This window comes from Myotis daubentonii, chromosome 5 (assembly GCF_963259705.1).
Source record: "Myotis daubentonii chromosome 5, mMyoDau2.1, whole genome shotgun sequence".
NCBI lineage: Eukaryota > Metazoa > Chordata > Mammalia > Chiroptera > Vespertilionidae > Myotis > Myotis daubentonii.
In genome coordinates, this window is record NC_081844.1 from 95787865 (window position 1) to 95812245 (window position 24381).

Consider the following 24381-nt stretch of genomic DNA (forward strand, 5'->3'; position numbering starts at 1 on the left):
CATTGAAATGACATTGCACAAAGTAATTTAAGTATATAAGATATAAAAATAAAATTTGAGAAGAGGAAATATTAGGTACAATTAAGTATAGGGCTGATGAAATGTATTACAATAACGAACAAATACTACAAATTTTGCAAAGGAAGAAGTTAAAAGCTTAGAACAGGTTTCCATACACAATTTCCAAGCAGGTCTAAGTAACAAGATCCCAATTTGCATGTTATACAGATCACTGAGGGAAAAGCTATTGCTTTATGTTTATTTCTGGTCATCAATTCACTGTGCCATGTAGATGATCCCATCTCTGGTGATCTGATCTTCTAAAAAGGTTCTCTCCATCCATAAGTGGGCACTTACCAAGAAGTCACATTGCAAGTAGGATTTTTTTGCTCTTTGTGAGTTAAACAAATTCCAACATGCTCCTACATGAATGCCATGGTTTTAAAGACAGCTGCTTGAACCAAATCTGGAAGAGCCCTTCCACTTTGGGGAGTGCTTAAGTCACATGTATACGTGTATAAAGAGTTTGGAAATGGCATTGGAATACGTGCACAGCATCTTTGTTAATAGAGTTTGGATCTCATGTGAGCTAATAGAATCTATAATTCTGGAGGCTATAAAGTAAAAGCAATTATCTATATGGTATGGGAACCATCCTCATTTGAAGAGTACTCATTTTGCTCAGTTCTATCCCCCAAACAGAAAACATCCAACAAGAACGATTTCATCTACATTTATTTAATTATAACAAAAGTAGAACAATGAATACCAAATGGAAAAAGATATCCAAAAAAGATGATGAAAATGTTTAGAAACAGAAATGACTAATTTAGCTGAAGGAATTACCCAGGTGACATTAAAACACATTTGAAAGTTATACTTGGTTATCAGTATAAATTAAATTTAGTAACAGTCCCAATTCACTAATAAAAGTTATCAAAATATTTTCAAAATGTTACATTAAAATTGACATCCATAAATATTACATAAAGACCAAACAAAGAATCATATAATAAAAATAAATAATGTATCCTGAAATAAAATACAAATCACGCTTGTCATGTCATACTCCTTTTTCCCTCACATATAATTGTGAAGATTTGGTATTTTGCACATTCCAAGATAAAGTGATGAAAATATATGTTGTTGCAAATTTCTTCCATAAAAATAAACTATTTTGTATCTTAAATATTCATACGATGAAACATCAGGACTCCAGTTTCACTAATAAAAATGTTATGAAGGCATAAATTGCATTTGGTTTGACTCCTCAAATCATGGCTGAAAACTCTCAACACAGCATTCTAGGCTTTTTTCTCTCACACCAACTGACCCAGAATATATTTTAAGAAATGTTTATTTTCTGTGCATATTTGTTTAAAATTATAAATTCCTAAGCACTTTTTCTTCTTTCTCCTCATCACTATCAGTGACATTCACTTGCTGGACGCTAGAGGGAGTTGATGTAGGAGCTGTTAAGACATTCTCCAAGACTCCAATGTCGAGCTGAGGCATGGGATTTAGGAATTCTTCCCCACTGTGACTGTGACTGTTATAGTAAGAGGTCCCATCCATGCTCTCACAACTCCGAGAATCTTCACCTTGTGTGCGTTCCTCTGGGTAGTCTCTGAAAGGATAGTCTCTATTTAAAGCTGAAAACATAGCCTCATGTTTTTGGTACCTGTCTTCATAATAACCAAGGCATTCTGGCATTGAACTTGGAAAATTTCCATAGCCAAAGGGAGGCCGACTATAGGGACACGTGCTGCAGCAGAAAGACAAAAAAGGAATTAGATCATGCCTTGCCTACATGTTGACTCGCATATAGACTAATTGATCAAGTTTAACTGCATCCTCTGGAAGGTTCCCAAGATAACTTTCTGCTACCAGGTCATGTATTCATTTGCTCTTTTACTACTGCTTAGCCCTGACAGAAAACAAATGGCAAAGTAATAAGCAGGTGACTCACTAGACCAGTGGTTGGCAAACTCATTAGTCAACAGAGCCAAATATCAACAGTACAACGATTGAAATTTCTTTTGAGAGCCAAATTTTTTAAACTTAAACTATATAGGTAGGTACACTGTTATTAACTAAATTAGGGTACTCCTAAGGCTTAGGAAGAGCCACACTCAAGGGGACAAAGAGCCGCATGTGGCTCGCAGTTTGCCTTGATAAATAAAAATTACTTATCTGGTCCTTTCTCTCATGTTGCCTGACACCATGTAAGGTTTTGGAAATACAGGTATGTGCTGTGCTGTTTTAAAAACTGACACTTAGTAAGCAGTGCAATTATTGTTCTTATGAATATTTTTTAAAATTTATCTTTATTGTTGAAAGTATTACAGATGTCTCCTTTCATCCCCCCCCACCTCCATTGACCCTCTCCTCCCCGTTCCCATTTCCTCCCCAGGCCTTCCCCACACTATTGTCTCTCCATGGGCTACGTATATATTCATATAAGTTCTTTGGTTGATCACTTCCTGCCCCTCTCCCTTCCTTCTGAAATACATTAGTCTGTTGCAAGCTTCAATGTCTTATGAATATTTAAAACAAAGCTCAGTGGTTGAGCACCAAACTATGAACCAGAAAGTCATGATTCGATTCCCAGTCAGGGCACATGCCGGGGTTGTGGGCTCAATCCCTTGTGTGGGGCGTGCAGAAGGCAGAGGATTAATGATTCTCTCTCATCATTGATGTTTCTGCCTCTCTCTCTCCCTCTCCCCTCCTCTCTGAAATCAATACAAATATATTTTTAAAAGAACAATTAACACCAGAAATATTTAGAACTGATATTAAATTGTGGTTTTAAAGATCTTTTCCAAAAAAAAAAAATTGGAGGGCAAGAACATGAAGAATTGGAAAAAATTATTTTGATGATTTTTTAAAAGGCAAAACACTGATAATTTTTTAAAGGCAAATATAAAAATTCTACCATTCAATCCATTTGTCAAAAAAATACTTTTTTAAAAAAGTATCTTTTCTCCCTTTCAAAGGCACAGAACAGGAATCCAGGAATTGCAGGAAGAGGTATATAGAAAAGTCCAACCAAGACTTCCCTGGGCTCATGGACTCCATCTAGTGACAGATAATGTAAACATAATGATCTCAGCAAAACCTATGACAAGGTGGGTGTTTTATTTCATGCTCCCACATTAAAAAAAAAAAAAAAGTAAACTTTGTTTCCTTCCCTTTAAAATCATAAGTATGATCAACATACTAGACTATCATCTTGAAATATATGGTTATATTCAGCAGTTTGGTGTCTCATGCCCCAAATCTCCAAGTACTAGGGACCTTGTTAAATATCACAAATATGAGGCCAAGTTTCTAAAATGCTTCAGGTTTCCATTCCTACTGCCACAATCTCATTCGGGCATTTTTAATTCAGTGCATATGTCCTGAACAATTGTGCTTCCAGCTACTATGACTTAGCTCCTGTACCCGTTCCACCTTAGGGTCACTCCATCCATGATACTTCAGGGGGTGCTCAAAGCTACCTCCTTCACCAAGCATTCACATCAGTAGAAACAATTCAACCACTACTTTTTCCCTGGACTAAATATAGGCAAGACACTATGCAGGGCTTGATGGAGAATCCGTTTAAATAGGCCTAAAATCCAGGTGTATACTAAGCATGTGCTGAAGTCTGAAATGCAAACAACACATGGCTATATTGGTATGTTTTTTTAAAAAGTTAGTGTTATATTCAGAGAATAAAAAATATTAAGACAAGGATAATCATAGAAGGTTATATAGATGAAAATGATTAACTAGAAGCATCATGGTATAGTGAGAAAAGCATCAAACAGAATTATCAGAATAATAATATTAGTCAGCATCTAATAAGCATTTATTATGTTTCCTAAACCATGGCTAAGGAGTATATACGTTATCTTAAATATTCCTTGGAACCACTCTATGATATAGATACTGTAATATCTCCACTTTACAGATAAGGGAATGGAGTCTTAAAGAGATTAAGCAACTTTCTCAAAGTCATATAATTAGTAACCAGTAAAATAGAACCAGGCAGAACTTGTTATCCTAACCACCACAGCACACTACCTGGGCACTAGTTCTAGCTGTGCCACTTACATATCTAGTAATGTTAAATCTTAAGTTATCTGGGCCATAGGGTCTCCTTATATAAAATAGGGGTAATATTGCTTGTTTTGTCAATTTAAAAGGTCTATCATAAGGAACTTGGGAGCACTCAATGTATATTGAGTACTTTGGAAATCAGAAACACTTTCAATATATGATTAGCTTTAAAAGAAGTTGTATCTAATAATGTATTGCTAAATATACACATACATGCACATTTTGCTTTTATTTTCAAAAAGAAAGAATGTAAAGATAAAATAAAATAAAATAAAATAAAATAAAATAAAATAAAATAAAAATGGTTACCTATAGGAGGAGAGAAGAAAGAGGAAAGGAGACAAGAAGGGAAGCCAGACTTCTCAAAATGTACCTTGTATTATGGGGTTTAAAGGGCAAAAAAACCTGATTTTTTTTTTAAAGGCAAATCTGAAAATTCTGATTTTGAAACTATGTAAATATTTTATATAATTTTAAACAATTTAGTTTTAAAAAAATAGTCCCTAAAAATTGAAAGCAAATATACAAAGTTTACATCAAGCTGTTGGTGTCTTAAATATACAGAGAAAAGATATTTCAAGATAATTTAAATCTTATATTTGCATTGTACCTTCCGGGTAAAATATAACCATGAAGAAAAAGAAACAAATAAATCTTAAACTGCATTCAATAATTTTATTATGGTATCACTGCTTTGAAACTACTGATATTGTTTTGAAATATACTCTCTTCGTGTATATATGTGTATGTATATCAGAAAAAACATGTTTGGTAGGATAAAGCAAATAAATAATGGTTTTATTATCATCAGGAACCAAGATTTTCAGGGGGGAAAGATACTAGGCACATAAAATCAAAGAACTTCATGAGAAACTCTACAGTATTACATTTATTCTAGAAATATCAATATAAACTCAAATTTTCTCACAAAAATACATATTTTTACTGAAAAGATCTAGATACCCCGTTAATTCAGTAGCAATAAGCATGCCTATTACCCAAATTGATATTTCGAAATATCACTTTCAGTAAAAGAAACTTGGACAACTGGGTAAAATGGTTGATTCCAGGTCTGGTATAAATAAGGTACCACATAAGTCTTTGTGCCAGAGAGCAAAAAAGCAATCAAATCAAAGATCAAGGACACAGGAACAAAGCCAACTGGACAAAAAATGGGAAAATTTGAGCATCAAAAGATATAAATAAATAATGACTGCAAAGTCTTAAAACACGTCAAATATAGAAAATGTTCATAATGATATTCCCAAAACAAAACAAGCATCATTGATATGTGGCAAGAATCAAGAGTTGATCCTGCCCTTCCAAATTTCGAAGTAATCAAATAGTTGATGAGGGAAAGCTTTTCTTCATAAAAGAATTCCAGCTAATGAATGAAGGAGTATCAAATCAGAAAATCTCATGTGTCTAAGGTAACAATCATCTTAGCTACTAAAATAATTATGCGGGTATTTCTCAACCTTAAGTGACCATTAGAATTACATAGAGAAACGTTGAAAGAACACTGCTGCCCAGGTTCTTAACCCCCAAAGATTCTGATTTATTTGGTCTGAGACCTTCAAGTGATACTACTGTACAGAAGAGAATATTTGAAACACTGCTTTAGGTGGGGAAATTTATGATCAGGTTGACAGTACCTGAACCTACAGATCATTCTAACATCACGAATAAAAACTTTATGTACCTCTTGATGTGATACAATACAAAGTACAAAGCACCACCTATGAGGTATCATTGCAAAAACAAACAAACAAACAAAAACACCAAAAAACTGAACCCGAATCTAATCCCGTTACAAGATATAACTATCATTTTATAGGAAAAATGGGTGATAGGGAAAGATGTTAAACAATACCCAAGGATGTAATAAGTCAAATTCAGAATGTGGGTAATTTCTTATTTCTTCATTAACACATGGTATTAAAAAAAAAAAGGTAAGTACTATTGTAGCATAAAAGAGGCTTAAGAGACATAATTACATCCCATGTGTATTCCTTGCTTGGATCTTGTTTTAGACAAACCAATTGTGAAAAGACAGTTCTGAGACAATGGAGGAAAATTAAATAAGGAATTATTAACTTTTTAGTTATCAAAATAGTAGATCATTTTTTAAAATCCTTAACTACTAAATATACAAACTGATATATTTACAGGTGAGATTATATGATGTATATAATTCGCTTTAAAATACTTAAGACACTTTCCCCAAAAGGTAGGGGGAAATAAATGAAGGAGCTAAAATGTTGGTAATTGTTGAAGTTGGATGATGGGTACATGGAGATTATTCCATCTGCTTTGCATTTGAAAATTTCTATAACAAAATAGTAAATATGGCAAAAATGTTATTATTATTTATGGTTTCTCTGACTTAGTAATATGCATGTAAGGTTCCTCTATGTCTTTTCATGGCTTGACAGTTCATTTCTTTTTAGTGTTGAATAATATTCCATTGTTTAGATGCATCACAGTTTATCTACTCACCTTATGAATAAAACTGGTATAAACATTTATATGCAAATTTTTATGTAGACATAAGTTTCCAATTCATTTGGATAAATACTAAGAAGTATGATTGCTGATCATATGGTAAAAGTATTTTTAGTTTTGTAAAAAACTGCCAAACTGTCTTCCAAAGTGGTTGTACATTTCCACCAGCAATGAATTAAGAGTTTCTTTTGCTCCATATCCTCACTAGCATTGTGTTGTCAGTGTTTGGGATTTTGGTAATGCTGATATATGTGTGTTTAAATTTGCAATTCCCTAATGATACATAATGATGTGGAGCACCTTTTCATATGCTTAAGTTTCCATCTGTATATCTTCTTTGATGAGGTGTCCATTCAGGTATTTTGTACATTTTAAATAAGATTGTTCATTTTCTTAAGAGTTCCTTGCATATTTTGGATAATAGTCCATGATCAATTATATCTTTCACAGATATTTTCTCCCCGTCTGTAGCTTTGATACATTCTTTGATACCACATTGTTTGATACCATAGCTTTGTAGTAAATTTGAAATAAGTGCTCTAATTTTATTTTCCTTTTTCAAGGTTGTTTTAACTATTGTAGGTCACTTAAAATTCCATATGATTTAGGATCAACTTTTCTATTTCTGCAAAAAAGCCATTGGGATTTTAAGAGAGATTGTACTGATTCTGTAAATCACTTTGGGAAGTATTGTCACCTTAACAATATTAAGTCTTACAATGCATGAACACAGACATCTTTTCATTTATTTAAGTATTTTTTAATTTCTTTCAGCAATTTTTAAAAAAATATATTTTATTGATTATTTTACAGAGAGGAAGGGAGAGGGATAGAGAGTCAGAAACATCGATGAGAGAGAAACATCGATCAGCTGCCTCCTGCACACCCCCTACTGGGGATGTGCCTGCAACCAAGGTACATGCCCTTGACTGGAATTGAACCTGGGACCCTTCAGTCCGCAAGCCGACGCTCTATCCACTGAGTCAAACCGGTTAGGGCTCAGCAATTTTTTATAGTTTTCAGTTTACAAATCTTGCACCTCCTTGGTTAGATTTATTCCTAAGTATTTTATTCTTTTTGATGCTATTGCAAATGAAATTGTTTTCCTAATATCCTTTTTGGATTTTGCTAATTGCTCATTTCTAGTTTATAGAAATATAAGTGGGCATCCTTATCTTGTTCCCAATCATAGTCCTTCATCATTGAATATGAATTTAAGTGTGGGCTTTTGATAAATGTCCTTTATTATGTTGAGGAAGTTCCCTTATATTCCTAGTGTGCTGAATAAGTTTGAAATTAGGAACTGATTTTTGTCATAAAAAGGTGTTGGATTTTATCAAATGTTTTTTTCTGCATCAGTTGAAATGATCTGGTGGTTTTGTTCCTTCACTCTATTAATGAAGTCTGTTGTGATAAGTTATTTTCAAATGCTGAGCCACACATACATTCCTGGGGTAAGTCCCACTTGTTCCTGATTTTCAATCCTTTACTATGCTGCTAGATTCAAGGTGCTAGTATTTTTTAGTATATTTTACATCTATATTCATAGGATACATTGGTCTGCAATTTTCTTTCTTGTGAGATCTTTGGCTTTAGTAACAGAGTAATGTTGGCCTTAAAAGTGTTCCCTCTTACACTTTTTATAAGAGTTTGAGAGCAATGATGTTAATTCCTCTTTAAATGTTTGGTAGAATTCACTAGTGAAGCGATCTAGTCCAGGGCTTTTCTTTGTTGGGAGGTTTTTGATTTCTGATTCAATATCTTGATACAGGTTTGATCAGATTTTCTGTTTCTTCTTAAGTCAGTTTTGGTAATTCATGTATTTGTCCATTTTATCTTTGTTGCCTAATTAGTTGATGTACAATTATTCACTGTATTCTTCTATAATCATTTTTATACTTGTAAGGTCAGAAGTAATGTAACCAATTTCATATCTGATTTTCATAATTTGTCTTCTTTCTTTTTAAACAATTTTTATTTATTAACTTTAAAGAGAGAGGAAGGAAGAGAGGGGAAGAGAGAGAGAGAGAGACAAAGAGAGAGAGAGGGAGGAGAGAGGAGAGAGGAGAAAGAGAGAAAAATATCAATTTATTGTTCCACTTATTTATGCATTCATTGGTTGACCCCTGTATGTGCCCTGACCTGAGATCAAACCCACAATCTTGGCATAAAGGAATGACACTCTAACCAACTGAGCTGCTTGGCCAGGGCTATATATCTTCTTTCTTTTTTTCTTAGTCTAGCGAAAGGTTTTGTCAATTTTATTGATCTTTTTCAAAAGACCAACTTTTGTTGACTTTTATTCCTCTATTTCATGAAATTCTCTATTGTTTTTCTATCCGTTATTGCATTTATCTCAGATCATTATTATTTCCTTCCTTCTGCCAGCTTTGGGTTTTCTTTGCTCTTCTTTTTTCAGTTCCTTAAGGTGTAAAGTTAGGTTGTTGATTTGAGATCTTTCTTTTTTTAAAAAATATGTTTTTATTGGTTTTAGAGAGAGAGAGAGAGAGACAAAGAGAGCGATAGAAACATCAATGATGAAAGAGAATCATTGATTGGCTGCCTCCTGCATGCCCTCCACCGGGGATTGAGCCCACTATCCAGGTATGTGCCCTGACTGGGAATTCAAGCGTGGCCTCCTAGTTCACAGGTGGAAGCTCAACCACTGAACTACACTGGTCAGGCGAGATCTTTCCTTTTAAATATAGGCTATTGCAGTTATAAACTTCTCTATCAGCACTGCTTTCACTATAAAATCCCTTCAGTTTTTGTATGTCGTATTTTCATTGTCATTCTTCTCAAAGTATTTTTTAAATTCCCCTTCATGATGGCTTATTTGACCATTGGTTGTTTAAGAGTGTGTTGATTAATTTCCATATACTTGTGAATTTTCCAGTTTTCTTTCTGTTATTGATTACTAGTTTTATTTCATCATAACTAAAGAAGAAACTATGTATGATTTCAATATTTTAAAGTTTTTGAGACTTATCGTGTGATCTAACATATGGTCTATCCTACAGAATATATCATGTGCATTTGAGAAAAATATATGTTTTGTTGTTGGATGAAGTATTTTATATGTATATATTTAGATCTACTTGGTTCAAAGTATTGTACAGGCTTTTAGTTCCTTACTGATCTTCATCCTATTTTTAGATGTATAGTTTTCTATCCATTATTTAAAGTTAAGTATTCACAGATAACATTGAAAAGCTGAAACAAGACAAAGATACCCACTCTTGCCACTTTTTTCAACATATTATTAGAAGTCATAGCAAGAACAATTAGGCAAGAAAAAACCCATAAAACTATCTCTATTAGTAGATGACATTATATATAGAAACCCCTAAAGATTCCACCAAAAAAAACATTGGAACTAATCAATTAATTCAATAAATGTGCAAGATACAGAATCAATAAGCAAAAAACCAGTTGTGTTTCTATACACTAACAACAAAATCTCAGAAAATTTAAGAAAATAATCCCATCTATAAATGCATCAAAAAGGATAAAATACCTAAGAATAAATTTAACCAAGGAGGTAAAAGACCAAAACACTGAAAACTATGAGACACTAATGAAAGAGATGGAAGAAAACACAAATAAATAGGAAAATATTGCATGTTCATAGATTAGAATAAATAATATTGTTAAAATTTCCACACTATCCAACGCAATCTACAGATTCAATGCAATGACTATCAAACTTCCAATGGCATTTTTTAAAGATATAGAGCAAACAATTCCAAAATTTGTATGGAATCACAAAAGACCCTAAATAGCCAAAGCAAACTTGAGAAAGAGCAACAAATCTGGAGGCATTACATTCCCTGGTTTAAAATTATATTACAAAGCTACATAATCAAAACAGTATGCTATTGTCATTAAATAGACACATAGGTCAATGGAATAAAATAGAGAACCCAGATATAAGCCCACATATATATATGATCAGTTAACTTATGACAAAGGAGCCAAGAATATATGGGGAAAAATAATATCTTCAATAAATGGAAAACTTGCCCTGACTGGTTTGGCTCAGTGGATAGAGCGTCCGCCTGCAGACTGAGGGGTCCCAGGTTTGATTCTGGTCGGGGGCATGTGCCTTGGTTGCGGGCACATCCCCAGTAGGGGGTGTGCGGGGGGCGGCTGATCGATGTTTCTCTCTCATCCATGTTTCTAACTCTCTATCCCTCTCCCTCTCTGTAAAAAAAAAATCAATAAAATATTAAAAAAAATAAATGGAAAACTAGATTGTCACATGCAAAAGAATGAAACTGGACCCCCTCTATTATATGATAATAATATACTATACTATAATATAGTTCTACTAGGGGCCCGGTGCACGAAATTCGTGCACTGGGTGTGTGTGTTATAGGGAGTGTCCCTCAGCCCAGCCTGCCCCCTCTCACATACTGGGAGCCCTCAGGCGTTGGCCCCCATCACCCTCCAATCGCAGGATCGGCCCCTTGCCCAGGCCTGACGCCTCTGACAGAGGTGTCAGGCCTGGGCAGGGGACCCTCATTTGCCCCCATCACTGGTTCTGCCCCCAGCCCAGGCCTGATGCCTCTGGCCCAGGCATCAGGCCTGGGCAGGGGACCCCCAGACCCCTCCGATTGCTGGCTCTGCCCCTTGCCCAGGCCTGATGCCTCAGCCAGAGGCGTAGACCTCCATCACCCTCTGATCACCTGATTGGCCCCTTGCCCAGGCCTGACGCCTCCGCCAGAGGTGTCAGGCTTGGACAGGGGACCCTCATCTCCCCCCGATCACTGGCTCTGGCCCCCGCCCAGGCCTGAGGCCTCTGGCCCAGGAATCATGCCTGGGCAGGGGACCCCCATCTCCCTCTGATCACTTGCTCCACCCCCCGCCCAAGCCTGACGCCTCTGACCCAGGCTTCAGGCCTGGGCAAGGGGACCATCATAACCCCCCAATCCCGGGCTCAGCCCCCCGCCCAGGCCTGATGCCTCGGCCAGAGGAGTTGACCCTCATCACCCTCCGATCACCAATCACTGGATCGGCCCCTTGACCAGGCCTGAGGCCTCTGGCAGAGGCGTCAGGCCTGGGCAGGGGACCCCCAGCTCCGCGCGGTTGCAGGCTCCGCCCCTGCCCAGGCCTAACGCCTCTGGCTGAGGCGTCCGGCCCGGGCAGCGGGGACCCGCAGCTGCAGCGGCCCCGCGATCGTGGGCTTCGCTTTAGGCCCAGGCAAGGGACCCCTAGCTCCCGGGACTGCCAGCTTCGACCGTGCCCAGCTCCCATCGCTGGCTCCACCCCTACTTCCTGCTATCACTGGCCAGGGTGGCAAAGGTGCCTGATTCTCCGATCATGGCTGGGGGGCAGGGTAAAGGCGGCCCTGGGGCCGCCTTTGCCCTGCCCCCCAGCTCTTAGCTCCCCCCCTGGGTTTCCAATCACTGTCAGTGGCAGGGGGCTTCTTCCTGCTTTCCCTTTCGCCTCCCTGCATTGTGCCTACATATGCAAATTAACCGCTATCTTGTTGGCAGTTAACTGCCAATCATAGTTGGCAGTTAATTTGCATATAGCCCTGATTAGCCAATGAAAAGGGTATCGTCGTACGCCAATTACCATTTTTCTCTTTTATTAGTGTTGATTATATTATAACACAAAAATCAACTCAAAATGGATTAAAGACTTAAACATAAGAACATAAAACTCTAAGAAGAAAACATAGCTCCTTCACATTGGCCTTGGCGATGATATTTTGAATTTGACACCAAAAGCAAAAATAAGCACATGTCCCTACATCAACTAAAAAACTTCCACACAGCAAAGGAAACGATAAGTTCAGCTGGGTATTAAGTTGTTAGTATTTAAATTTCATATTTCTGGATAGTTACAGCAGAAGGTATTCCATGTTAGCTAAGTCTAACATATTTGTTTGAGGCCTTTAAGTTCCTTCTTCCATAAGATTTATGAAAAACATTGTATATGTCTGTAGATGTGCATTATTATGGGAAATGGTCCACCACTTCAGTCAAATTCTTAAATAGGCTTATAACCCAAAGGTAAAGGATAATTTATTTTAATCTTGATATGTTGTTTTGAAATTTTACATTTAAGATTCTATATATTCTCATAAACCTGGGAATTCTTTGGACTGACCTTCCCATACATGTATATGTATGTATGTATGTGAATATGGTATATATGCATAAATATATACGATTATATTTTCTATATATTTTAAGCTAACAAATTCCCATTTGTCTTTTACATCCTTTCTATATACATACTTTTTTTAAAAATATATTTTATTGATTTTTTTACAGAGAGGAAGGGAGAGGGATAGAGAGTCAGAAACATCGATGAGAGAGAAACATCGATCAGCTGCCTCCTGCACATCTCCCACTGGGGATGTGCCCGCAACCCAGGTACATGCCCCAGACCAGAATCAAACCTGGGACCTTTCAGTCCGCAGGCCGACGCTCTATCCACTGAGCCAAACTGGTTTCGGCTATACATACTTTCAATAAACTTTTAAATACACTTTACTCAATGGCCAACATGAAAATATCCTAGATATCTCTTTATAAAACTATAAATACTGCAAGGAGGAGAAAGAAGAGGTGAAAGGGATTAAAAAAAAGAACTCAACTAAGAAATTAATGTAGTACAGGAAGATATTGTTTCAATAAGCACAATATGAAGATGGTTAAGATTTGAAGGGAGAGAGATGTTAGCTCTCAGAGCTAGGGATCAGTACTTCTGAGTCTATGTGTTTTATACAATAACTCCTTGGTTATACTGGCTAACCTCTTTGATTTTTACTTTAGATATATAGGTCAAAATAGACTTCTGGAAAATATTTATATTTGATATATATTAAATAGTTGATATGCATATCAAATGTCATTTCAAATATGGTATTGAAATGATTGAATAATTCCACATATGAATGGATTAGATTAGGGGAGAATATTCTTTATAGAAGATTCTGTTATCAGTTGGGAGCAGAGACAATAAGAAAATTGAGGGGGGCTCAATTCAATTTGTTATTTAGCCAGGCTGGATTTTACTGAAATATGCTATCTAAACAAGCATAAATAAGATTATCCATTTCCTTGGGGAAATTATCATCATATACATACAGGTAGAAGTTAGAAAAGCAAACAATATAATTTACAAGGCTGGTCTTCTCTTTTGGAAAACTATATGCAGTTTGTTTATAGCTGATGTACTGCTTTGACATTCTTACATGAAATACACCAGACCTACCAACTCAGAATCTGCATTTTAACAAGATCACATGTGATTCATATATATATAACATTTGAGAAACACAGGTCTATACAGTAAGGGGGGTTGACTAAATAATCTCAAGGTCCCTTATAACTATTTTCTCATGAAAAATCAGATCTGGCAACACTGGCACCCATATTTCATGTGGCAATAGTTGGCTAGAGCTGAAGCAGTTGCCCTATTAGATGGGGCATGTACTCTCTTTGGCTCCCCCCCCCCCACCCCGTCCTCATTCAGCCCCCTTCATGGATTTATGTTAACTGCTTGGCCCTTATTCAGCCTCTAATCTAAATTAGATTCCAAGCAGAAATGAGGAAGTCCCTTTTTCAGTAAAAAAGAGATTCCTTCAGAGGTGAAAATTCATTAGATGTATTTGTAGGTGAAAAGAAATAAAAGTTCCTTTACCTTGATGGGAAGTAGTGAGGTCCAGGTAGGAAGTAAGGATGATGAAAAGAGAATCGAGGTGGTGTCCCAAATAATGTGGCTGGATGGCCAAGGGTTGGGGTCTGGTAGACGTGTGAGTGTGGAAGAGGAGGAGCCTGGGGGATTGGAGCACCTCTGGGACAAGTGGAAACGCTTGGATACTCCTTGGGAGGTTGGATGGGCGAGGTTGCAAATCTGGCATGGGCAGTACTTGCACTAGTTGAAATCCTATTGGTGCTCTCCGGAGAGACAGGAGTAGGTCTCTTTACAGAGTGACTGGCTCCAGAATGCAGCTGATGAGTGTCCGTTTGGGAGGGTCCAGCAAAGCGCTGGGGTGAGAGTGCTGGGCGGAGGGGCAGATTTGGAGCCTGAACGGCCACCTGGGCAGTACTGGAGACGGCAGGCTGGAAAAGTGTGATGGGGCTTAGACGCTGGACTGCAGGTGTGGGCAACTGGATGGCAGGTGGGGCTTCACCTTCAAAAATAAAAAGAGCATAGGTCAAGCATTAATTGAGTCACTCCATGTTTTTCATGTTTCAGTTGAATTTAATAAATTCTTCAACCAGAAGCCTTTGTAACCACCTTACCTACTAGTAACAGCATCACCAATATCAATCCCCTCTGCTGATTTCCTTCACAGCATTTTGAACAAACTGAAGTCATCTTGTTTACTTATTTTATTATACTAGAGGCCTGGTGCATGAATTCATGCTTGGTGGGGTCCCTTGGCCTGGTTGGCTATCAGGGGCTGATCAGGGCCATCTCCCCCAGTCCTGATTGGGGCCGATCGCGGGGGGGAGGGACCACAGGAGGTTGGTTGGCTGTGGGAGGTTGGCTGTGGGAGCACACTGACCACCAGGGGGTAGCTCCTGCATTGAGTGTCTGCCCCCTGGTGGTCAGTGCGCATCATAGCTACCGTCTGGTCATCCAGTCATAACAGTCACTTAGGCTTTTATATATATATAGATTGTTTGGTTTCTCTTTCTCACCTAGAGTCTAAGTGCCATGAGAGGAGAGACCTTTTGTTTTGTCCACTGCTGTTATCTCCAGGGCTCTAAATTCTTCTTGACATTGAATAGATGCTCAACTATTTTTTAATGAATAAAATTATTGAGTGATGAAAAACAAGACAAATACATGCAATATTAGTATGTATATATAAATGTTTCTAAAATAAATAATATGAAACCACTGACAGAGGTTACTTTAAAGGAGCGGATGTCTGGGAGGAGAGGCAGGGCAGTGAAGCAGAAGAAAAAGACAGATTTTCATTTTATATTTGTCAATACTGTTTGAATTTTCTATTAGCCAAACATATTAATTTATTTTTAACATTAATAGAGGTTTCCATGCAGTGGCATGCATAATTTCTATTTTATTTTGTATACTAAATTATGAATGACATTTAATTTTTTTTTAATATATTTTATTGATTTTTTACAGAGAGAAAGGGAGAGAGATAGAGAGTTAGAAACATCGATGAGAGAGAAACATCGATCAGCTGCCTCCTGCACATCTCCTACTGGGGATGTGCCCGCAACCCAGGTACATGCCCTTGACCGGAATCGAACCTGGGACCTTTCAGTCTGCAGGCCGACGCTCTATCCACTGAGCCAAACCGGTTTTGGCGACATTTAATTTTTTTAATTGAAAAAGCTAAAGAAACAATTAGTAAAATTATTTTACTTTATTGCATTCAATGTGAATATGGTGGGAAATTCCCAAGTGAGAACAGGATTTGCCACAGGACAATTTGTGGTAGATATGAAAGGAATCTTATTGCAACAGGGCATGACAGATATGGCAGAATTTTTAAATACATGTAAAACAACTCTGTATTTAATCTTTCCTGGTAATTGTCTTTCCTCAGAATTGCATAAATATAGTCCACCCTTGTTATCCCATGAAGATTGGTTTCAGGACCCCCTCGAATACCAGAATCTGAAATGCTCAAGTCTCCTATATAAAATAGGGTAGAACCATGAATACAGTTGGCCCTCTATAGCCATTGATCGAAAATAGCATTTATTTACTGTTGGTTGAATCGCGGTTGCAGAGCCGGCTGATACAGAGAGTCTACTGGATGTATTGGGGAAAATATCTGTGTATAAGTGGATGCATGCAGTTCAAACCCGTGTTGTTTAAAGGTCAACGGTATATTGTATAAAACTGTCAGCTGCCTCAAATAAGAACATTGATAAATTTGTCCCTGGGCAAATATACAGCATTTAATGGTGAGTAAAAGCAGATGGAAGGGGACGGTCTTCGAAAAAGAGATTAAGAAACAGATTGTGAAAACAGAAGCCATAAATAACGTAACAGACAAAACAATGTAAGTTAACAAAAGCATAATTAAGCCTAGGTAGAAATACAGGCTTAAAGAGATCCTGCCAATAGGAGAGGGTAAAAGTGCCTGACTGGGCTGGGAAAGAACAAGGATATAAACTCAGTGCTTTCTGCATCTTTCTTTTCAGCCTAGACATCCTGAATGTGACTTCGTTGCTATCAACTGCTAAAATGTTATAGAAAAAAAGGTGAAAATGCATAAGATTCTAGTAAGTCAACTTTCAAGATATCTAAATCTCTCAGCACATAGAGGTGGCTTTATTACCAGAGGATCTGAGCAGGTAGCTTTAGGTAGTGGATGTATAAAGCTCTGCCTAATATGTGGTTAAAAGATGTTCTGGAAGAACAAACCAATGATGGATAGCTCTATAACAAGTTTTGCTACTAGATTCTTAATTTGGGGTTCTTAAACGCAACAGACAAAACTGTTGTAAAGAACTCATCAAAGAAGAGAAATTTAGGGAAAGACAATATAATGAGACAAATATTTGATAAAAAAATAGATTACTTCCATTGCTTTTCTAGAGCAGCAAGAAAACAGTCTTAATGATTAGTCATCATTACTAAATTCCAGGACAGGGTGCCTCATACCCCATTAGTAAGGCGTTCTTTCATGCTGATCGTAAAAAGACACTCCTCTTTCCCACTGAGTGACCTCAGACATTTCCTGCATTGCCTGCTATTCTATGGGCTCATCCTGATTTGCTTAAAAGGTCTGAGGCTTTGCACATGGTATCTTTGCCACTCTGGCAAACCAACTTCTTTGATGTCTACTGAAAATTTTCCTTCTCGACTTGTATGCATGCATATAAGCATAACCAATGGACATAAGACACTGGGGGGTAGGGGAGGCCAGGGGATTGTCCAGGGCGGGGGGGGGGGGGGGAAGGAGACATATGTAATACTCTTTGTAATACTTTAAGCAATAAAAAAAAAAAAAGAAAATTTTCCTTCTCTGATTTAATGTTTTCACTTTCTCCATTTTCTCCATTTTCCCCCTTACTATTGTTTTTCTAAATTCTTAAGCTAACAGAAGCAAAATTTCAACTTGAGGTAAAATTTTCACACAGCTATTTAAAAGATTCATAATCTACTATAAAACCAACTCACCAACTGGATGAATGATGGTGTTTTGTAGGCTGGGAATTACCACAGAGTAGGTAGGTGAGCGATAAGGATAAATTGTTGTAGGATTTGGAGAGGTGATATTCTGTGCGGTACCAGAAAATACATTGGAAACACTTAGAGGGAAGCGTTTTCGCTTCCCTGGCCGAGGCTGATAAACCCAACCTATAGAAGAAAATAAACTATTTTTAATTTGAACATATGGACCCTATATAGCTTTTATTTATTTTTTAATATATATTTCTTTATTGATTTCAGAGAGAAAGGGAGAAGGAGAGATAGAAACATCAATGATGAGAGAGAATCATTGATCAGCTGCCTCCTGCACACACCCCCACTGGGGATCGAGCCCACAACCCAGGCATGTGCCCTTGGCTGGAATCGAACCTGGGACCCTTCAGTCCGCAGGCTGACGCTTTATCCACTGAGCCAAGCCAGATAGGGCCCTATATAGCCTTTAAATAGTTCTTTACACATAGGCTGGGGCAAAAGTAGGTCTACAGTTATAAGTATGCAAAAGTTTATTCTTGTATTAGTATTTATTAATTATTGTATTATTTTCTATACCAAGTGAAAACCTAGACACTGATTTCTGCATTGTTAGCTAAGTTTTTAAAAAATAAGTTATTGTCTAAAGTATCTTTTCCAGCTCTATAATACTATTTCTATGCATTTTAGCATATATATCCAAATAGCTTCTAAGTAGTGGCCAACATTGTGATAATTCAAAGAAAGTAAAGTGAAATGTCTGATATCCAAACTCATGGAATCTTAGTAAAACAACATTAAAGGCATTAAGTCTGAATCCCAAAGCTTTTCCTCTACCTATAAAACAATGCCCCAGTAAGACAGTATCTGTCTCCTTCTATTTTCTTTTTTTTTTCTTTTTTAATATTTATTTTTAGGGATTTCAGAGAGGAAGGGAGAGGGAGAGAGAGAGAGAGACATCCATGATGAGAGAGAATCATGGATCGGCTGCCTCCTGTCGCCCCCCACTGGGGATGGAGCCCGCCACCCGGGCATGTACCCTGACCGGAAACCGAACCCTGACCTCCTGGTTCATAGGTCGAGGCTCAACCACTGAGTCACGTTGGCCGGGCTCCTTCTATTTTCTTACTTTCTCTAAAATACAATTGCCTATATTTTACACTGAAATGGTCATAATGAGCAATCACTTTTGTTATGCCTCGTTTAGGAAGTCCCTCACCTAGACTTGGCAGTCTCCAAGTTCAAATAACCAAATTTCCTTCCAAAGTCAGAAGAGTGGCATTATGGTAGTTATAGCCACAGTATAACCAGAATTGCTGGTTTCCTATAATTGCTGCCTCTGACTTCCCACCCCCAGAACCTCTTTGCTCATACTTTAGAAAAAATACTCCCTCTGTCCCATAAAAATAGTAGCAAGTGAATATTTAAATGGGAATTATTGGCGAATGCAGCTGTAAGTTATGTTGTAGCGCAAAATTGCGAAGCCTTCAATCAAAATCAATGTTGCATGACATCTGTCATTTGTTTTGACACATCTTTCAATTTTTAGGTTAATCTAATTATTACGCATTGTAACTATTTTTCTGATTTCATCCGCTGATCGAAATCAATTGTTTTATTTCAGTTGAGTATCAACCCATTGTAAAAGTAAGATGAAAAAAAGAGAGTTTTCAAGCAAAGATCGAGTTGTCCAGTTCTTGATGCATCAAAAGAAAAAGGAAAAGTTGCAGAAAGGTGCAATTACGTTAGCTGCAAAACAATTTAAGTGCAACAGAATGACCATATCAAGAATTTGGAAACGTGCTTCCGAAAATAATTGTCAAAGAGAATCTTATGCTAATGTTGATTCTTTGAAAAAACAAACTGTGGACGTAAATGCAAAGATTATGGAGAAAAACTTGAAAAACTTAGACATATTCCTCTTAGTAGAAGAGGCACCATATTAGCCTTTGATAATATTTCTCCCAAAATACTGGATAATATTTTTCTGTCACTTCAACAAGTTATGCTGGAAGCAATGAAGAACGATGGCTCCAATAACTTTAAGCTCACGCATACAGGGAAAGCAAAGCTTCGCAGCCAATGGATCCTACCTACAAGTTTAAAATGCAGTAACGAAATTATTGAAAAATCCAGAAACTATCTGAACACTCAAAATAAAAATTAGGAGTACTATTTTTAATTTATTGTTTAATTTAATCTAGTTTTTTTATAATAAATGTTGCGTTCTATATTTTCTTTTGCTACTATTATTATGGGACAAATTACATTCATCAACTGCTACTATTACTATGGGACAGAGGGAGTAATTCTTTTTCTACCATGCACAGTTATGCTGGCTGCTATCCCAAGCTTAATCCTAAAATATATATGTGTATATATATATATATATATAATTGATTTCAGAGAGGAAGGGAGAGGAAGAGAGAGATAGAAACATCAATGATGAGAATCATTGATTGGCTGTCTCCTGCATGCCCCACACTGGGGACTGAGCCCACAACCCAGGCATGTACCCCGAGTAGGAATTGAACCATGACCTTCCTGGTTCATAGGTCGACGTTCAACCACTGAGCCATGCTGGCAGGGCCCAGACTTAATCTTAATGTCCCCACTGCTGGGGAAGAAATCAGAATTCATTTCAAATTACATCATGATGAGGATAAATCTATCAATCAAAAGGCAGGACTATGTTCTGATAATCATATAATATTAAAATAGAGCCTGGTGCGAATCCTGCATTCTCATTGCCTTTAAGTGTGCATGCTTTTTTTTTTCTATTGCTATAATTTTAAAACTTTTCTGGTATGTTTACAAAACTATAGCCTAGAATTCTGGAGCTTTTATCTTCAGAAGTTTATATCTATATATTTAATCAAAAACACAATAAAACTGTATGTCCCCTGGTTTGCATTAGTTAGCAAATAAGACTAGATAGCCCTCTAATTGGTTCTGTTTAACGAAACTTATGCCCAGTATCAATCATTAGTATAATATTAGCCATTGTTCGTTATTGTATATGTCAGATTAGAAAAAAGATTACACATTTTGTCTTTCAATCTCAGCCTAACCAAATCTTTACCTAAATAAATTTATTTAAAAGAAATTAGAAGCTTTGTTCATTTGATTACCAGGAAATTCCTCTCTGTGCTTTTCTTTAATCTTTTGCGCTTCATCATAATAAGGTTTCTTTTGTTCTTCACTAAGTTTGTTCCACTCTAACCCAAGCTGGACACTGATTTCTGCATTGTTAGCTGCTGGGTTAGCTTTGGCTAGTGCTGGCCGGTGGATCCTTGCCCAAACCATAAATGCATTCATGGGTCGCTTCACATGGCCATTTCTGTCCTTACTGAACGGAGTATCAGGTATTCCTACATTGACAAAAATTAAGAGACTAAATTAATGTGTTTCACACACACTCACACATACAATTTTAAAGTGAAATGCACCTCCATTTTTATTTTTTCACTATCTGGAGAAAATATACACTTGAATATAGCCCAAGAACTGCCAGTGTTCCAGAACTCATTACCCCTGAACTCAGCATTCTAAACTGTAGAATGACTCTTCTATTTCTCAAAATAATAATATTGTTTAAGTATTGTGGAATAATGTTGAAGACAATAAACCGCTGGATTATTACTTCTTTGAGCTTTATCAATACCTCTAACAATCATTACCATTTACTTCCCATTAAAAACTATTCTATTAATGGGGGACAAGAACTATGACTTAATTGATGACTATAATCCTAGCACTAGGTAGGTGCTCCCACAATGTTTCAAGGAACTCAGTTACATGCCGTTGTAGTGTCCATTCAAGCAAAATATTTATAATATTATAATATTATATTAGTTATATTTCATTATGAAGGTGAAACTCCTACCAATATGGGTCAACAACGCTAGTCCCATGTCCTGGGAGAAAAATAAGAAAAGTGACTTTTTAAGAATCACAGACCCAGTTGATATTACAATAAAGTAAGTTGACTAAATTCACATCTCTTACATAATTCATCAAAAACAACTATCTATAAACTTCTTATATTGTTTCTCTTTAGGTGACTTGACATATGATTTTTTTAATGCACAAAGGATGAAATAAGCATTATAAAGAAAGCTTTCCCTTTCCTTTAGAAAACGAAAACATTTAAAAAATACTGAAGTTAAAAATAAGAGGGCCAAGTGAGGAGAAAGAATCAGTAAAGAAAGTAACAAAAACAAAATATGAAAGTTAATGAAACATGAAGATCAGTATAACTTATGACATTCATTGGCATAGTGTTTTGTCTGAAACCTGAAATAATAAATTTTCTAGCTATATATCTGGAAATAATGGATAGAATAAAATAACTACTTGTAGTTGTTACCACTATAACTATAGTCACTTCTTTGAAAACATTTTTAGCTTATTCTACAGTATTTTCATTTTCCAAATTTTTTAAGTCCTTAGCTTTTATAATTCTAAAATGTTACATTTAATCATGTACTGTTTTCTTCCAGAACAATGTCTACTGTTCCTTTTTAAAGAAGAAAAATCACCTCTAAATTATTTTATTTTAATAACCATTTTTTTTCATTAAACACATTCTTTTTCTTCGGCTTCTTGATACATGCAAAAATATTGATCTACTATAATATTTTAAAATATTATCTGTAGCATATAAACCGAGGGCTTTGTATCATCTAGCAAAAATATTTCTATTTTTGTGTGTAAGCAGTCACATCTAAATCTCAACTTCATTGGGCCTTAATTAAAAAAAATGTTGGGTAATCTTGAACGTGTTAGTGTATTTTACTGGCATATGTACAAGTCAATCAGAAGTGATACCTGTGCAGACTTTGCCCTGAAAAGAATCAGTTCCATGATTTTATTTTTCTAGTTTAGGCTTCTGAACTGCTGACATGTCAGCTATGGGGCAACATAGACGAAATCTGAAAACCAGATTCCCCTGCCGTCTAATACCTGCGTCTGAGGGAAGCACGGTGAGCGGGACATCTTTGGTTTCAATTTTTACAGAAGGCTCCAGCAAGGACTGCATTTTAATAGGCACTGGTGTCAGGGGGACCTTGGTCAATCGGATCAGCTCTGAAGGTGGCGGTCCCTGAAACTGGATCTGGGCCCCAGGGGAGACCGTGTGGAGAGTCAAAGGGATCCGGAGGTCTTGCTGGTGCGGCCCGAAGGCGCTGGACGGCTGGGCCAGGATGACCTCCTTGCTGCCATGGACCAGCCCATTCGACGCGGGCTCCCTGTCGAGTCTGCAGTCCTCGTGCAGTCTCTCGGGCTCCTCGGTCTTGATGATTCTCTCTCTGATGGCCGTCAGGCTTTTGCCTTCCCCGCCTTTCTCCGCGGCCCGCATGACCTCCTCCACCTCCAACTTGCTCTTCTTCTGGTCCCCTCGGCGACTGTCCAGGGCCGGCCCGGGGCCTTCCACCTTGGCCGTCCTGGAGGCCCTGGGGCTCGCCTCGACAGCCCCCCGAGGCCCCGCGGAGGGATCCGAGCCGGGCCCCAGCTCCTGCTTCTCCGCCTTGACCTGCAGCACCCGGGGCGGCACCGGGTGCACCTCGGGCCTGCAGGGGGCGCCCTCGGGTGTGGGCGGCGGCGGCGGCAGTAGCAGCAGCTCCGGCCTCAACTGCAGTAGCCGCGCCTGCGCGGGCGAGGCGGCGGCGTCTTCGTCCCTCGCCGGAGGCAGCGGTGGCCCTGACGGCAGCAGCAACACCTGCTCCGGCTTCACCTGTAGCAGCCGCCGAACGGGGGGCTGTACGCCCGACGCCGGTACTTCCCCGCACGGCGAGGCCACGGTCGCGATGGCGGCCGCGCACGGGGCTGGGGGCGACGGAGGGCGAAAGGGGGTGCCCTCGACCGGCAGCTGGGGCGGAGCGGGGCGCAGTGGACGCGGCGGGGTCGCCCGCGGCAGTTGGCGTGGCTGAGGCAACGGCTCGGGCCTGGCTCTCTCCATGGACGTAGGGGAACGCCCCGGCCTGGTCCCAGACGGATTGTGATCTCAGCCGTTTGTTGGCGCCCTGCCCCCGCCCTCTTTCGGTTAAGACCCTTCCAAGGCCTTTGCTACCCAGAACCCTACGCGGTTCAAAAAAAAGCAGGCCTTTGTGAGGCCTCGCCCAATCACAGGCGGCCCAGGACCCCGGCGCCGCCAATCAGAGCGGCGCGCTCTCTGGCTCCGCCCACCCTCCACTCTCGCCTTGTGCCGAGTCCTCGAATCACCCGCGATGGCAGGGGCCTCCGCACGTGCCGCCCATTTTCCCCTTTTCCCTCTGACTCGCCTTTTCTTCCTGCGTTCTCTTATGGCCGTTGTTCTTAGTTACCCCTCCCCCGCCCAGAGCGTGGACAATGGCGTTGCCCGGGAAACTGCGTGGTTCTGTGCCACCCACCTCCGGGGGATAAAGTCGCAGGAGTCCCTTACACGGTCTGGAGGACCCAGCCCTGTACGCGGTTTGTTTGTGCTGCCAGGACACACCAGACCCTCGGGATCACGGGGGCCTTTGATTCTATCTATGCCGAGGAGAAAAGAGGTGGGGGGAGGGGAGAGTTTGCAACTTCGCAATAACCCCATTAGTTGATTTCCTTGCTGGGAAGAGGGTTCAACTTGGTGCGATTGTGCTAGTTGCACTGTAATCA

The 24381-nt window shown here is 38.6% G+C and overlaps 1 protein-coding gene across 2 annotated transcripts; it reads right to left on the reverse strand.

Moving 5' to 3' along the window:
• Positions 1-1383: 1383 nt before the first annotated feature.
• On the reverse strand, positions 1384-23922 carry SOX30 (SRY-box transcription factor 30). Of its 2 annotated transcripts, XM_059695357.1 has the most exons (5): positions 22711-23922; positions 20877-21116; positions 17743-17922; positions 14269-14761; positions 1384-1765 (listed from the first exon to the last, which is right to left on the reverse strand). In XM_059695357.1, the coding sequence occupies exons 1-5, from the start codon at positions 23702-23704 to the stop codon at positions 1384-1386; spliced, it is 2289 nt and encodes a 762-aa protein (XP_059551340.1). In that variant the 5' UTR covers positions 23705-23922. The 2 variants fall into 2 exon arrangements, with proteins under 2 accessions (XP_059551340.1, XP_059551341.1); XM_059695358.1 differs by lacking the exon at positions 14269-14761 and having other exon boundaries at positions 1647-1765.
• Between the last annotated feature and the right edge of the window lie 459 nt (positions 23923-24381).